The sequence below is a fragment of the Pterocles gutturalis genome, unplaced genomic scaffold (genome assembly GCF_000699245.1).
Source record: "Pterocles gutturalis isolate BGI_N339 unplaced genomic scaffold, ASM69924v1 scaffold3276, whole genome shotgun sequence".
In the NCBI taxonomy this organism is placed as follows: domain Eukaryota; kingdom Metazoa; phylum Chordata; class Aves; order Pterocliformes; family Pteroclidae; genus Pterocles; species Pterocles gutturalis.
Window position 1 is genome coordinate 93,148 of NW_010105276.1, and position 17,063 is coordinate 110,210.

General features: G+C 38.7%; 1 protein-coding gene across 1 annotated transcript in view; it reads left to right on the plus strand.

Annotated features, from left to right (window-relative positions):
- GMDS (GDP-mannose 4,6-dehydratase) overlaps positions 1 to 17,063 on the plus strand; it is a 122,940-nt gene that overhangs the window by 78,397 nt on the left and 27,480 nt on the right. The window contains exons 5-6 of the mRNA XM_010087317.1: positions 14,458 to 14,650; positions 15,505 to 15,609. Coding sequence (XP_010085619.1) covers positions 14,458 to 14,650; positions 15,505 to 15,609 — 298 coding nt within the window. The remainder of the gene's footprint in view (positions 1 to 14,457; positions 14,651 to 15,504; positions 15,610 to 17,063) is intronic.

Genomic DNA, 17,063 nt, shown 5'->3' on the forward strand with positions numbered 1-17,063 from the left:
CCTTTCCTTTTCCTCCCACCCGACAGAGGAGCAAAAGAGACAGTTCTTGAGGGTGTGGTTATCAGGAGATAATTGCAGCCCTGAGGGATCTGAGACACTTGGGTGCATTTCATACCTTGTAGCTGTCCAAGGATAAGATTTTCACACGAAGGCTCCACCCCACCGTATTTTATTTTTGATTGCATAAATCAGGGATCATTTATCATTTCCCTAATATTCACCAGGGTACAAACAGTACTGTTCTAGTTCTATTCAACCTCCTTATTTCTTCCTCCTTCTTCTGCTTAAAAAAAAAAAAAAAAAAGTTGGCAGGATGCTAAAATTATATAATGGTGGTTCTGTATTTAATGCAGAAGTCGTACATTATCCTAAAAACCCTTCACCCTTGAGTACTCTTTGTACTTCTGAGAACATGATATATAGCTGAATAGTGCACTTAGCAACCATGACTTCATTTAAATCTTTCAGTTTCTGAGAAAGGGATTACTGCCTAGAACCTAACCAGTATTAAAAATACATATTTTCAGATGCAACTGCAGTTAACATCAGCTTAAATTTGAGTGTGTAGAGAGCACTCTTGCAACATGAGAGGTGTTAAAATCTAAAGGAGTGGAAAGTTTTGGCTTTTGTGCCAAAACTTTTTTCATTTTTTTACCAATTATAGAATTCTTCATCAACATTGACTCTACATTTCTCAGCCTTCCCAGCACAGCTTCTTTGGTATATACTAGTGATGCAGGGTTGAAAATTAACTAATGCTTCCAAAATCCCATATGACACTTTAGCAATTTCCTCTTCTTCTCTGGCTAACAGGCAGCACCAGTATGCTCCCCCTGTTCTTGTGGTTCCTTGACAGAACTTCTTGTATCCCAGGTGAGGATGCTCAGATCCCCCAAGCATCTTAGGGTCAGCACTCTGGAAATTAGCTAAAACTCCTACTGCAGCAACAAGACGTAGTGTTCTTAGCTTGTGTCAGTGTTGTGTGCAATGACAGACCTTAACTTGCATTATTTTTTCATCCAGCCGTACTTCACAGCTATTCAACACATCTCCCTCATGGACAATCACCACTCATAATGAACTGTGCAGCAGGACTCTCTCTCAGTTGGTGTGTAGAAGTTCTAAAGACTCCCCCTTTTCGTATGTGCATTGGTGGGCAAGTTAGTATTATGACCTCTTCTTCTTTGACTTTGTACAGTGTGATAAAACTTGTAGGCTGAACTTGATATTTTATTTTTTTTTTCTGCCTGATCGACAAGCTCTGGAAACACAATTTCCTTAGTTTCAATTAAGTTCTTGTGAATACTGCTTGCTTGGAAGGACATGGAAACTGAGTATGTTCTGTTAAAGAGGCTTGCAGGCATGTAGAGAAAACGTGTTTAGAAGGTAAGACAGGTTGAAAAAGTCCCAAGATAGATTTACATTTCCTTCCACATTTATCTCTCTGTGAGATAAATGCATCTTGTTGGCATGTGCTTATGATCCTGCCATTTCTTGACAGATATCCATGAGTCATTTAGAAAAGAAAAAGCATGATTGAAAAGTGCTAATTGAAATAAAATATTTGCATACAATAGAGACATGGCATCTTCCTGAGCTATACTTTTTTTTTTTTTTTAAGAACTAAAATGCAGCCATCCACATTTTTACAGACTTCACCTTATTTGTGAAATTTGATGTCCCCACTGATCCTGTCCAATGACTTGTTTGCTACATTTTGGCAACTTGGTTTTGTCTTCCAAGTTGCTTTTCCAACATGTCTCATCCTGAGGCTGCAAAATTCACTTTGAAAGCTGATGGAGCTTTTTCTATGCCAGTCAAGTCTTACTCAGAGGTTCTCTGGGGGGCAGTTACCGGAACGTCAAATGCCACCCTCTAGTGTACAGGAAGAGGAGCACTGTCTTGTAGGTGTGAATATGGTCCCTCGATCCTTCTAGCACAACAAGAGACAAAAACTTCAATGCTGTCTTAGGGCACAGTCAGGTGGACTAGAGTAATATAGTATTTGTTTGTAATAGCAAGAGGAGAAACTCCCAAACCTGTTGGTTTTATATCCCTATTTCCTGAATGGTTTACCTTAACGTTCAAGTGAAAAGCAGCTATTATACCTAGTCCTTTTCTCTGTGTCAGAACCTAAAAGATAGGTGAAAAACAAGACTGAGGTTAGTGTTGTGGGTTACAATACACAAATCAGTTGCAATGTCCTGCTTTGATTTATGATCACCATGCCTCATGCGGGCCGAAGCTGCCTTTTAAAATTAATGCCTGTACATTATTTTCTAAGAATCGTAGTGGAGAGGCTTTACTAGCCAATAATAAATATGAGAATAGGGTAAAGGCAAAGGGTATGCCAGCAAAAAATCTATCAGACTGATTTATTTTCTGAGAGTATCATCCTGCTTGTTCAGAAAACAGAAAAATAATAAAAAAAGTTTAACCAGGGGTTCTCATCCCTTTAGGCTCTCTGCCCCTTGGCCTTTTCGCCCTTATCCCCACATACCTGTCGAGACACATTTTTTTTTCTGATTCATCCCACAGGTTTCTTTCTAGCTAGCCACCCACATCCTTCTGAGGCAGATGAGTTGATTAAGTAGAACATTTTATGCAGGGGATTGCCTTTGAGTTCAGAGTGCTCACTGCCACGTAGAAAACAGCAGTGTTCTCCCTGAAAGGGTGCAACTGGAGAAGATGTGAGGCTCATGGTTTCTTAAGTATTGTAACTGCATTAAAACCTGAGTGCTAGTGGTGGTGGTGATAATGGTGTGTTCCACTCCTGTAGCTTCCTACACAGGATGAAGAATTATCACAGTCCACTTCGAGGTATGTAATTATTGCTATCCCCATCTTGCCTGAAATGGAAAGGTAAAATTAGGTGTTAACTACCATGAGTTTACAGCAAGCTGTTTCTACAGGTTTATTACATCATTCCCAACAAAGCCTTCATCAGCTACTGTATTTGTGGATGCTATTAATACTCTGATTTAAAAATTAATCGTATGTAGTGCCTGTACACGAACTACAGGTAAGGATATTAGTGCTTATCTACTAGGGTTCACCCACTTTCAAGGTAGGGTGGGGTTTTTTGGTTGTAAATTTTGTAAATTTAAAGGATTCAGTGGTTTTCTTTCAGGGCAAGTGCGACCTTCAGATTGTTGTATTTATTTAAAGAATGCTTTTAAATGTCAGCTTTTCTCAAGAACAAGTAAAAGGAAAAGAAAGCTGCTGGTTTTGTGGAGAGAAAAAAAAAGATTTTTGTAATTGTTGCCCTTTCTTTGAGTAAGATTTTGGGGTGAAATTTAACAGACAATGACTTTATGCATTGGAAGAAAAGGCCCTGTTCAAAAAAGAAACTGAAAAAAAAACCCTGGTGACTTATTTCTTGACATGCTCTTGCATGTTTATTCATTGTCCATCGTTCCTGCTGGAGTACTGGAGCAGGAACTGGGAAAGTGGTGACTGTTGGAGCATGTCTTTTGTCAGTATATACATATCCATCCAAATTTGTCCCATGCAATTAGCCATCCCAATTTAATTCTTAATACATATGCAGCAAAAATGAAGAAAAGCCTCAGCAATTAGTTACATAGAAATCTGAGGTGTGCTGAAAACGTTCTAACTAAAGAAGAGCTCGTGTAGTTTTCGGTTGCTTTATGGAAAGCCAGAAAGTAGATCTAAGGTCTGTGGAGGTGTGACATTGTACTAATCACTTTTATTACCCATGGCGAATGAGGGGAGAATTTGGACTTCCAGAGAAGTGTGAGTGGACCAAGAATAGTTCTGAAGTGATGGCATTTGTTTAGAAGATGTGTTTTTAAAGTACTTTTCGCTAAGGGTGGTATCTTTGTAAAGAACATGACTGAAGTATTTTAAAAATAAACTGAGTGCATGAATGGGGGCAGATGCTGTTTGCTTGCTCAGGTTGAGTACTTTGCATCCCCTTTGCCACACGGGTGCAGGTGTTGGACACTGAGCTTTGCACCCCCTTGGGTACTTCAGAACAGAGGATGTTCCCTGGATAGTTGTGCCAAAGACAAGAAGTTGTGATTTTTTCCCCTTTGTGTGTGTATGCAGATTCTTATTTATATCCTCAAAACTTCGTGTTGTCATTTGTCTCCCTGAAGTCTTACCTGTTTTGAAAGCTCAGCCACAACTGAAGCACCGCAACGTGACAAACTGCAATATGTGGCCAGAGCTGAGGTACCTGTCTGCTCTTAGGCTGTGATGAATGAAGTGATTTGATTTTAGAGTAGCTGACAGTAAAAGAGAGCTAAATTGCTTTATCTTGCATTTGCTGTGGTTTGAGTGCTTCCACGTAGCGTTACCTTGGCTCCACAGAGAAGTAGTAACTTGTTTTCTTGCAGTGACTTGGGTGTGTCTCTACCCTTAGCTTTCAAATTGGATGGTGGAGGCAGGCATATTTATGGGCAGTCTGTCTAATTGGGTGTATGGTCCCATTAATAAGTAATACATGCACTTTTATCTAATTCATTTTTTTCTTGCAATATCCCTGTGAAGTTGGGAAGCTCTTTCAACCCCCAGTTAGCTGTAAAGAAGGAGATAACAATTAATTCTTGTTGTTGGGAAGAGGAGAAAATTATTTTAATTATAGAAAATGAAAAATTACAGAGATTCTCATACAGTGAGAGGTAAAAGCTTTTGTTAAACATTATAGAAAGTAGGTTTTTAATGAAGTATGTGTTATATATCTATATATGCTTCATTCAGAGCATGCTCAGCTTGATCAGAATGACTTACAGGACTTAATCAGCAGTCAGTGTTTTTTCTCATCTTTTTGTCATGATAGCTGTGCTACATCAGTTATGTGTATATAGTACAGAAAGCCAAACCCAAAATAATGAAAATATCCCTTGGAGAATTAGTCAGACAACTGTCAGTAGCTAATGTGTGGGGAAGGGCAGGGGTAGCCTGGAGGAAGTAACAGAAAAATATTTTGTTGAAAAAAAATTACAATTTTATAGTAAGTTTTTAATTTGTACTTATCTGAATTTCAAAAATTTGATAAATTATTTTACAAAGGCTCTGCATTTGTTGAGTAAATTTTCTTTCCAGATTAAATCTCCTTATGAGGAAAAAAGACATTAGTCCATATTAAAATCTGCCAAAAATCCATATATGAAATATTTTATTATTTCCTCATGGAGGGAGGAGCATTTTTGGTACTTCAGGGGTACCTGAGAAACAGCTGTTTGAACTGCTTCTAAGCTTTCTAAAGCAATGTCATTTGCCATGAAGAATTGCAGTCTGTGAAGTAATCTTCTTAAGTGATAAATAATAAATGCTGCAAAGGTTTAATTTAGCTCAGGCTGAAAAAGCAAGACTTCTATTGGGGCCTATAAACCTAGGGAAATTTTGCCTTATGCGTCAGTAGGACTTACAAGTGAGCTGGGCCAGGTAGTAATTTGCAAAGCACTGGGGTGATTCTAGCATCCAGGCAATGCAGGAGTTGTATCAACATTTGGGAGGGTCCATTGTGTTAAGTCGTGTTTTGCAGTCTTGTTGGCTAGGAAGGAGAAGGGAGGAGATACCATTTGTTGTCAATAAAGCTGTGCAATAGTAGGTTATTGCTTTAATTTAATATATATTTTGCCATCAGTTGAAAGTCCATCAAAATCATAAGGTGTTGAAGGTTTGTTGGTTTTTGTGGGGTTTGTTTCTTTGTTCTTTTTTTTTTTTTTGGCTTGTGATGAGGTCTTTGTCACTTCTGTGCAAACCATCTTTCTACATGTTCTGAAAGCACCAAGGAAGCAAAGATGAAACTTTTTTAAAAGCTTCAGACATTAAAAAAAAAAAAAAAATTACTGTAACCTAGTTGTCCTGTTTGAATTTTGAATAACCTGTATGTTTTACATTAATTTATTTATATGTGAAAGTGAGTAAAGATGGTGCTATTTCTTCCAGATTGACTGCATTCCCTGCATGCATTTTATTCATAGTTCTCTATTCCCCTGGTACATATAAAGCAAAATGAATTGGCTATCTTTTTACATCTCCCTTTGAATGTTCTCTACTGACTCTGCAATTTGCCCCTTTTTGTCCTTCTACTAAATAGCACTTAAAGCTTCTGGCACAGCTGGACTTCAGTATGTAAGAAAGCTTTCAGGGTACTGTGGTGTCACTAGCCATTGAAGCTACAAAATTTGAAACATCGAAGTCTATCCTGACTTTGCTTTATGTGCCTTGTGCTTAAAAACTTGAGTAAACATGTATATTGTTGAAACTATCCTGGAACAAAATCATGCTGAAAAGGAGCAAAGAATCAACGCTTCTTTTTTAAAAGCTTCTTTTCTAATCTCTGTAATTTGAAACTAAAGACTTTGAACAGCACATTGGAGATTGTTCTGCAAGATAAATCCCTTGCATCACATAACCCTGACAGCTACCCAGTTCCATCAAATTAATAACAAATGGATGAGAAGATAAGCAAAACTAATGGGGAGGTTACATTTTTGTGACAAAGGTTTATGGCCATACTGAATCTCGTGTTCTGTGATATCCCTCCTCCTCCTTCTCCTCCTCCACTTTGGCATTTTTTTTACTATCAGATTTGAGCATTCCTCTATCTGAAGCTCTTCTGTGGAGGAGATATGATGAATAGCAAGTTGATCTATGTGCCTCTGAAAAGTTGCTGTGAACAATTCCCCACTCCCCCAGTACAAATCACTGATTTTCTACAAAATCAGGCCTCGTTCTTGCACACTGTACGTCCACTTTCTGCTCATTGGATGGTGTTTCTTCTCTGAACGTTGAAACACACTGCTGTTGTCCCATCTCCCTGTCTTCTTAGAACTGTGCAATAATGTAGTTTGGGAGCCATCTCTGAGTGTTGTCTCTACCAACTCTTTCCATAAAGCAAGGCCAGCTTACAGCAGGTGGCTCAGGGCTGTGACTGAATGGGTTCTGAGTATCTCCAAGGGTGGACATGCCACAGCCTCTCTGCACAACCTGTTTCAGTGTTAGACTACCCATGTTGTGACCTTTTTTTTTTCCTAATATCTAATTGTAATTTTTCATGTTTCAACTTGTGCCTAATGCCTTTTGACCTGTCTCTGGACAACTCGCTTTTAATCCAGTCTGTTAAATTAATCCACTAAATTAGTCAATAAGCAGAAAAATAAACAATTTACAAATTACCTCTATTTGGAGAGCTTTTCCAAAACACACCTTTCAATCAATAGTCAGCAGCCAAGACAACTGTACAGGATGTAGGAGACTTTGTTTTATTAAAATGGACCTTAAAGGGAATGGATATTCCAATTTAAGGATTATGGCATCAAAATTTAAAAAACAATGGTGGTTGTTCTTTACTTTTAACTGGTTAGGCATCTACTGGTGGGCTGCTTGGAAGGCAAAGGTGAACGTGATGATCTCATTAGCTGGATTTACAACCACAACCACATCTGCAGTTTGCCAGGGAGCTCTGAGGAGCCACTTGTGTGAGACACTGAGTATTGAATCCATCTATCAACCTCTACTAGTTTGATAAATATAAAAGTTTAACTACTGAGGGATTGTTTTTCCATGCTTATTCTCTGCTTTCTGTTGAATTTTATTATTCTCTTTTTTCCCCAGCAAAAATCAAATAGTAGTTTTTACTTACAAGAGAGAAAAAGGAAACCTGTTTTCATAATGCCAAGCTATTTCTCTTTAAAAATTAATTCACAGAGTTTGTATTGAGAACTTGAAATTAATCAGGAAGAGAGTTGTAACAAAACTTACCCAAGCCAAACCGTCAGAAGTCACCGTATGCACATACACTGTCAAGTATGTTAGGGGCTGTTTTCCCCTAATCCTTGAGTATTTCAGCTGCACAAAAAAAGTTCCTGCCCCTAAGGGAAGGACCTGCTGCAGGGTAGTTCAACTGCAAGATCATTGCGGACCTCAGGCAGTCTAGCAGCAATCCTGTTGCATCTCCTGTGGGCAATAGTGGTATAATTTAGCTGCTGATGAAGTTTTTAGTGCTTGTGGAGGTGAAAGGTAGTAGCTCCTTTTGGCTTCTACAGTGCCTGACCCCTGGGGACATAGTGAAAGGTGACACATGCTTTTGCTGTTGTTGTTATCCCCCATAATCTCTTTTTCAGACTTAGAAGTACGCTTTTGTTGTGAGGCTTCTGCTTCATCCCGCCATTTTGTTCCCCCATGCGTTCCCCAGAGCTTGATATACCTGGAGAAATGAACAGTGGGGAGCCATGAATGAACTCAGCTCCGCTTCGCCCCTTGTGTGTGCTCCTTTTGAGGCTGCAAAGGCATATGTGTGTGTTTGGGGCAATGAATAGCTTCACATTCAAGCTCCTCTTCTTTGTGTGTAGAGAAAACCACTTTGGGGCTACTTGTGTAAGTCTGAGCTGGTCCCTGAAGCAGAGTCTGTTGTGGTTTATGGCAGGTTATAGAACATGAAGGGTTGTTTAAGATCACTAAATGGCAAATAGCTTAGTTTTGCACTTTGGTTTGGGTCTTCTCACATAGGGGTGAAGCTGAAATACTGGCCCACTGGTGTCAAAACCAAACTAACCACTTCAAGAAGTCTCTCTGGTCACTCAGCCTAGTCCAGAGTATGACAGAGCTGCAGTGGAACTCAACCACTGGGACATCCACAGAAGCACTGGCAGAGAAGCAGGTCTTTTATTAGCTGTGCTGCTTATTCCTTTGCATCACGAGTAACTTGAAAATGCAAGTTATCCAAGCTCTCTTGCTACACCAGTGTTGTGAATGGCTTGGGTTAACGTGAATTTTAGGAAAAACTGTTGGCTTCTGCTTCTACTTACAAAACTTTTTCTTGATAATTCTCTGCTTATAATTATGTTCTCAAAATACTCTGATTTTATACAGATCATTTCCCCCCTCCTGTTTTATTAATGAGAGAACAGGGAAAGAAATAGGAAAGAGGATAAATCTACAAAAGGCATATTCCTTTTATCCAATATTCCAGTGATTATTTTTTCAGTCAATGTCTATCTAGCTAAGAAGCTGAATAGGTCTTTAAGATATCAAGAGTGTTGCTTAATAGTAAGCAGTTCAGAGCTATTGAATTTATTATTTTTCTATATAACAAAAAAATATGGTTGTTTGGGGGATTTTGGTATCTTTCAACTGCTGCTTTTATTGGGTGAGAGGGCAATGAGTTAAACATTCATTATGAGTTAAGGAGTTGAGGGAAGAGGAATTGTCATCTTCTCCTAGAAGGTTACCTGACATTTTTGTAGATATATAGGTTCTTCCCTATCCCCTTGACACCCCCCAACTCCCCTGAATTCTTTATATTTCCTAAAATCCCTAGGATTTTTTTCCCTAGTGTGTTAGGACTTTATAGGAGTGCTTTGCCCATAGTCTGTATTAGATTTAGCAACTGGAACGTTATGCTTTACATGCCTATTCCTCGATGTTGAACAGTTTGTTTACTGAGATGATATAAGTGATCCCAGTGGTTTTTATTGGCAGTGGAAGGCACACTGAATATTCAAAGCAAACAGAATTGATTTTAAAGAATACAAAAAAGTAACCACTGTGAAAATTGTGAGACTTGAAACATTTCTGAGCAGTTTTTCTGCTTTGTGATTTGCTTCTCAGGTGTAAACCTTTCTCAGTACTTAAAGAGACCTGATACATATCTTGTATTCTGATAAATCTAAAGAATCTACTGTATTTTTTTTTTCAAGAGAGCAAAGATGCTTATTAATGTTATCGTTAGGCTAGCCACCTTTGCTTTTACAGTGAAAGAATAATAATTTACACTTATATTATCCTATTTCCTCCTGGGTCGTCACATAAGTTTCTCTCTTATAACACCAGCCTTCCAGAAATCCTATCTTCTGAAACTGAGAAGGCTGTAAGAAGGAGATGAAGTTTCAAATAGTTATTTATATTCCTTCAGTAGAGTATTGAAGCATATTCTGCTATCACATGCTATTTTTGATTGAAAGCTAGTAGTTAATATGATTGCAGCCCATTTGTTGGATTGTTCTAAATGACAAAACAGAGAAGGATCTCACAAAGCCAAACCTGTGTGCGCTAAATTGATACGTATTTTCAGAATATCACCTGTTGTCAACGCATTAGTCAGAAGCAAGTACTATTAAATCTGCAGGCTTGTATATAGTACTCATAGACATGATAGGAATGTGTTCTGGTGGAGGGTAAGACCCATATGTTTTCATTTAGATAGTTTTCAGTAAGCTTTTAAATCTTGTTAAAGACCTTGCTAAGCTTGGTTTTTAATGATCAGTTGGGAATCATCATTTAAAACATTGCTGTATTAAATTCAAATCTCTTGTAGGGTTTGAATCTGGTGATTATAAAGAAAGAAAGAAAAGGATGGGGGGAGGGAGGAAGAATTCAAATTCAAAAGGTATAAACCAGTTCACAAAACTCCTTGTCATTCTTGGAGCTGCGTGAAAGAGGAGACATAACGTGTTTCATTGCATTGGTATTGTAACATTCCGGGAATCACAGGACATGACTGATGAGAACATGCTTTTCTCAATAAAATTTTATCATCCTATGGGTAAGCCTTGCTGTAGAAATTTATACTTGCCCAAGAATATATTTGAAATATACTATATTAGGGATGAATGCAGCAGTGAGTATGTTCACTATATAAAACTCCCATGTACATAAGGATTCCTTTGTAATATTCTTTATGCCAATTCTGCAAGGTGCTCAGGGCTGAAAACCTGGAGCTGAGGTACTTTTAACCAAGGATTTAAGTGTTTCTGTGTTGTTCTGTCCACTGCTAATGGACGCATTCTAAACATATGCATTCATAGTGTCTCCAGAGATCAACTATGACGACTCCAACAGCATGCTGTCCCCATTGTACATGGGAAGGGAGGGCCAGGACACTCGGACTAATATATTCCAAGCAGACAATCTCTGTTTTGTTGGTATGTCATGATTTCCCTTTGTCACAGAGTCCAAAAAGAGTAAAGAATTATTGGATCCATGCCTTCAATGCACTTTGAGAAAACTTTCAGGTTAAAAGTTTCTGCTGGGCAAAGAAGCTACTTTTCCCTACTCCAGTTATTACAAAACTCCTGGTGTTGTCTTCAAAAAAGTTGTCAGTTGCACAGCTTGCTTTACACCATTGACAGTAACTGATTGGTTTGGAATTTGAGGTTAGAATGGAGCATCTATCTTATGTAGCTAAGTGTGTACATAGTTTCTCCAAAGCATGATCAAGAGCATCTCTGTTAGTCTTTCTGCTCTGACTCACTGCTGTCTTTATGGGTGTATAGGGAGATGAGCTTCCTAACTCAGGAATTAGGCTGTTTGAAAACTCTCATCAGTTGGTATTATCTAAGCTCTTTTTTCTGCTGGATAAATGTTTAATCTTTCAGAAAGCATAGCTTGTTTTTAGCCTTCCTACACCTGCCTTTACGGTAGTTTCCATGAAGTTTTTGCTCTCTCAGGTAGTCCAACTGAGCTCAGTGCACCAACCAAGATTATTTCTGAATAACATTTGCTGACTCTGATTCTATATTTGGTTTCTATAACTCAGACCCTGGTCTTTTTTGTGTTGTGCATCCATATAAATTATATAAATTCTCTCTTGCATATTCCTCTCAATGAGGTGCCTGGCTTTTTTTTTTTTTACTTCTGTCTTCCTGCTGGTCTTGCAGAAAATAATGTGTATAAGGAGAGGAAAATAATGTGGTAATGCATAACTCAGCAGTTTTTCCTGCTCTGCTGTTCTTCACTTGTAACTACTTAATCAATCCAGTATTTAATAAAACTCCTTTACATTGTTAACTATAGAATCAAATTAAAATCCAGTGTGCATCCATCTGTATTTGTCATATTACTGCCCCTATACTGCACAGGGTGTCTCAACAGTCTTGCATTTTTGGTATTGGAGATTTTAGTGGATAAAACCATTTTTTATTTTTGTGAATGCCATTCTAGTGTAACCTGCACTCCAAAATGAAATGGGTTTAGTGGTCCGAGTCTTGTCCCTGGTGAGCAATAGTCCACATTGCAAAACCACCAACCAGGCTCAAAGCTGGTGGTTTCTCCTCGGGGACACTCAGACCCGGCCAGCGCGGACACAGAATTACCTCACACCCGAGGGAGTGATTTTTCTAGGTGAAGACTGAGGTCATTCATAAGGCAATAGGGAAAAGCATCTCTTGTGAAACTGATCTCTGAATCAGCCAAGGAGAGCAGTCCCTGGTACTGCTGCTGCAGGCTCATTGCTTGCTCTGCTTGAGAGGCTTTATAATCTGGGATCTCTGATTTAAGACCACCTCAGTTACATATGCCATTTACCCTGGTAGTAGAACATGTAAGCAAATACTTGCATTTTGGGGTGAAGTTTTTAGCAGGTTATTTGTTGGAAACAATACCTTAATGTAGGTAAAGTCCTGGTTCTGCTGCAATTAGTAAGGTAGAGAGCTAGGATGTTACTGTGAATGTGTGAAGATGCTAGCCAGATGGTAAATATACTAATTTATGTTCATTAGTGCATTATTGACTGTATCACCTATTCATTAAGATGTTTTCCCAAGAGTTACTCTGCCAGCGAAGCTGAGAGACCTTAAGTGGCTGTCATCTTTGTGCCAAGTGGATTAAAACAAAAAATGCTCAGCACTTCTCAGTATATCAATGCTCAGTTTCAGCTGGGTCATACCAAGTCAACAAGCCAGAGTATCAGGTTTCTTTTTTTTTCATTTTGGTGAAAAGTAAAAAGTAAAGTTTGTTTTCATTCATATCATTAGCTATTTCAGATTGAAACTATGTGAGAACATTTTTTATTTTGGAGCACAGTAACACAATTTAGATTATTTCATACCTGTATTGATTTAACCATAAGTGCAAATTCAAATTAATCTAATTATTTTTATTTCATCTACAGTGTAAATAAGCCTTAAACCTCTAGTGATTACTGAATAGGAAAAGTGGGTTAACAGAAGAAATGAATACAGGGCTATCTGTCTGAATCTGTAGAGAGCCTGCAAAAATACCTGGTGACAAACTGATTCCACTGATTTCACTGTGGTAGCTCAGCATGTCCAGCTATGGTCCTTTACCCTGGATTCCATTAGTAGTCACCTTGACACTGAAGACTAATGAAGGGGGGATCAGAGATTTGTACTATCTGACTCTGGTGGTGTCTCACTAACCTCTAGCCTAGATCATATAAAGAGACTGTAACATTGCCATCACTCCAGAGCTCATTCCTGAAAGTCAATCATCAGTCAGAGGGGACATTGGTAGAGTAATTCTTCCTTGGTCAGGGCGATGGAGGAGCTTGCTCTGAAGGTCCATTTCCCTTTCCTTTTTTATGATGTTGGTGGTATAAACAGAAAACATTTTTTAAAAACAGGCGTAGAGAAGGAAAATCCTGTGTTGGAGAGAGGATGTAGAAGGAAGGAGGAACGTGTCTCTGTCACGGGCACCAGTGGGAGAAAGTTCTTCAGACTCCAGGAACTCTGTCAGCACGTCCAAACAACCAGCCCATATGCATCAAACAAGCAGAATAAACTTTCCAAGAGTTGTTTTTTTTTTTTTTTCCCTGCTTGCACAGTGGGGTGGTCACAACACATCTATTACCTTCAGCTTTTCACAGTTTTTATTTTTCTTCTGTGACTGCAAGGGATGGAATTAACGTTTTGGTTTTTTTTATACGCTCTGAAAGCTTAGACTGAAATATGTATTGCTGCCTGTGCTGCAATCAAGCTCATCATAAAGATAACTGAGAACTACTGGAGTGGGGAGAGAAAGAGGAGTCTTGGCCCAGCAGCATGCATGAGTTTATTGTCATACTTTGAAGGATATGTCAGCTGGGAGAGATGGCTGGTTTCTTTTGGATACCTCCACCCTTTGCTCTCCCACTTCATCATCCCCCAAAACTCTGTGCAAAAGCCAGAGCTCTGGTGCACCTTAGTCATGGGGGGCTACGAGTCTCATTTGACATCAGATATTTCTAGTCTTCTCTCTGTTTTGGTGTGTGTTTAAGATTGCAAAACTTTGGACCATGTTTAGTTCGTGGGTTTTTGAAATAAATGTTTATGTAGTCATGCTGTCCATCTAACTTATTTTTTTTAATATATATATACTTTGGACAATTTTAACCAAATTCAAGTGTGTCAAAGATATTAAGCCCAAGTGAATATTGTGAAAATTGGCAGCTGTGCAGATGAGCGAGAGCCCAATTATACTCCTGCTGTGCGGAGGCTTACCCCTTACTTCACATGGGAAAATAATCCTGAGAGAGAGATCAGAGAACACCAGTCTTTTGGTTCTGCTATTTATGGAACTGCTTGTTTATTCTTAGAAATCCTTCGAGGGTACTTTTGTAAACTGAGCGTCTACTCTGTACAGAAGTGTCTAGATGGTCTGTGACAAGTGATGTATTACTTTGGTTCTACATGATCACGGCATGTTCTGGTTCCCCTAGTAAAACTGATTATGGTTGTTGTTTTGGCTTTTTTTTCTCCTCCCAAGATTTCTTTCGACCTAGCAGAATATACTGCTGATGTTGATGGGGTTGGCACTTTACGGCTCCTAGATGCCATTAAAACCTGTGGCCTTATAAACTCTGTGAAGTTCTACCAAGCCTCCACCAGTGAACTTTTTGGAAAAGTGCAAGAAATCCCGCAAAAGGAGACCACCCCTTTTTACCCAAGATCGCCTTACGGTGAGGATCGCTGGTGGTGTGTGTGTAGCATGTGTCTGTGTGTTCCTCCCGCTCATGTCTCAGGGCTGAAGTCATTTGGGTGTGAGATTAGAATGACGATAGAGCTAAAGTGACTAGACTTGTCGAGAGGCATACCTTTATGAATTACTATATAAAAAGTATTTGCTGCTCTTGCCCGGGGGTTGGAAATTAGCATCTCACTTCACAGGACCGTTTTCATTTAGCTCAGAGTTAGACAGCTCTTGTAGAAATGGGGGGAAGGGTAGCTCTTCCTTCACAAAGGGTTGTGAGATACTGCTGACATGATAGGGTTTCATATTTTTTGTTGCCTAAATGAAAAAATCCCAAGAGTTCACTTCTTCCTTCATAAACTTGCATGAAATTTGAAACACTTATTAAAGCAATGTGCATGGAGGACTTTGGTGATAAAGTTTCAAATCAATTTGAGTGTTAAGGCACCGGATTTTCGCTTTTATTCCTCCAAAGTATTTTTTTTTTTATTAGCAGAGGTCACTACAGTGGCGTATTTCACACGCTCTGGCTGTGTTAATTATATTGTAAAAGAAAAAGTGCTATGCTTGAGTGTAGAAAACAAGTGAGAAAGTGCCCTGACACTTCCTGACTGGTTCAGAGGCTGCACAGAAAAGGAGCCTTTTCCTGCTCAGCTGCCGTTTATTGGGCTGGATATTTTTTTCTATATGAAATGTGGCACATATAGGGAATGAATCTAATTCAAATGCACTCCGCTGTTGAAACGTGGACTTCACCCTGTGCATGAGAAGATGCGTATGTGTCTGTCTGAGTTGTGTATGAGCAGAGCTGATATAAGTAACACTTCAAAATTTTGTTTGTAGGGGCAGCAAAACTGTATGCCTACTGGATTGTGGTGAACTTCAGAGAGGCCTACAATCTCTTCGCTGTGAACGGCATCCTCTTCAATCATGAAAGCCCCAGGAGAGGTTAGAAAATCCATGTGAAACTCTTCCCAACGTTGCATACATCTGACCGGAAAAATGAAACAATGCATCCACAGGTTTCATTTAAACTTGCCAAAAATTCTGGGAGGTGTCAGAACTCGTAGCCTGCTCACGGCATTTGATGCAGCCCTCCTGGCAGCCTCAGAGCCTGCAGAACAGCCACTTTTCCCTTTCAAGCATCATACTGCATTTTGTAGCCATCTGACACGGAAGGGAGGCTTGTGTATCTGATTTTGTGTATCAGTGCTCTCAAGAGACTGCAATAACATCATAACAGCCCTGAGTTTTCTTTCCCTCTTGATAATAAGTTAAGGCTAAAATGTTAAAATGACACATTAAAAGGCAGGTTTTCTAAACATTTAGGTGGGCAACTGCATAACAGATGCAATTTCATATGTGACTTGTATGCAAGATTTTTATTTGCATATAAATGTCATATTAAGAGGCAGAAATAACAGACCCTCTAAATTCATAAGACTAATGAGTACAGCCTGGTGTATTTTGAAAAATTTGAGCATTATGGCTCATACCTTCTGACAAGATGGCTTTTAATACATGGCTTTAAAATGCTTTTCTGTTTAATCCTTAACAGCAATGCGGCTTAAATTCCACTTAATCATCCCTTTTCCTCTTGCAGTCCTTTATGAACAATTAATACTGATATTTAGTTTGGGTAAGAGTCCACAGTTGATTAAAAGTCTCCTATAAAATGGCAGTTTTCCTCTGCCCTCAAAATACTGTGACTGTAGAAAACAATCTAAAATTAAACTTTATCACAGAAAACTGGATTCTCAATGCAGAATCCTTTTATTGTGGTCTGTTTCTAAATGAAAAATAAATTCAAGTTTTACAGGAATGCAATTATAGAAATTATAGCCTGGCACAAATATAATAATTTTAATCATACTTACAACTATAAAATAGACCATAATTACAACTCTGCTTAAAAAAAGAAAAGAGAAAAAAAAGAGTTGGTATCAATAGGATTTAAATATTGATTTCAGTCTTTGGGAGTCGCAACTGCAAAACCTCCTAGTACACTGGGTAGACAGCATTTACAGTAAGTGGTGCATCAGATACTTGGTGGTAGAAGTTGGTGGCTCCACTTCACTGGAGCAGATGACAGTACAAGTTCAAAATCAAAAAAGAATCAATTTCACTAGATTGTTTCATTTAGAAGCCCTAATACTTTGCTTTCTTTTAAACAGTTCACTGTGATATATTCTTGGTGCACTGTAAACTGATGTCCAAATTGCTCTGAGTTATCATTATGCAGTTAAAACATTCTGACCAACATAGAGAGTAAGGGAACGTGCAGTGACAAATATTAGCTTGGCATGATTTCTGGTAACACTAAGGAGCTACAAGATGAGATGCAAATTATAGGAACATGTTTACCATTTGTGGTGCTTCTCTATAGGCTTGTGCCATTTTGA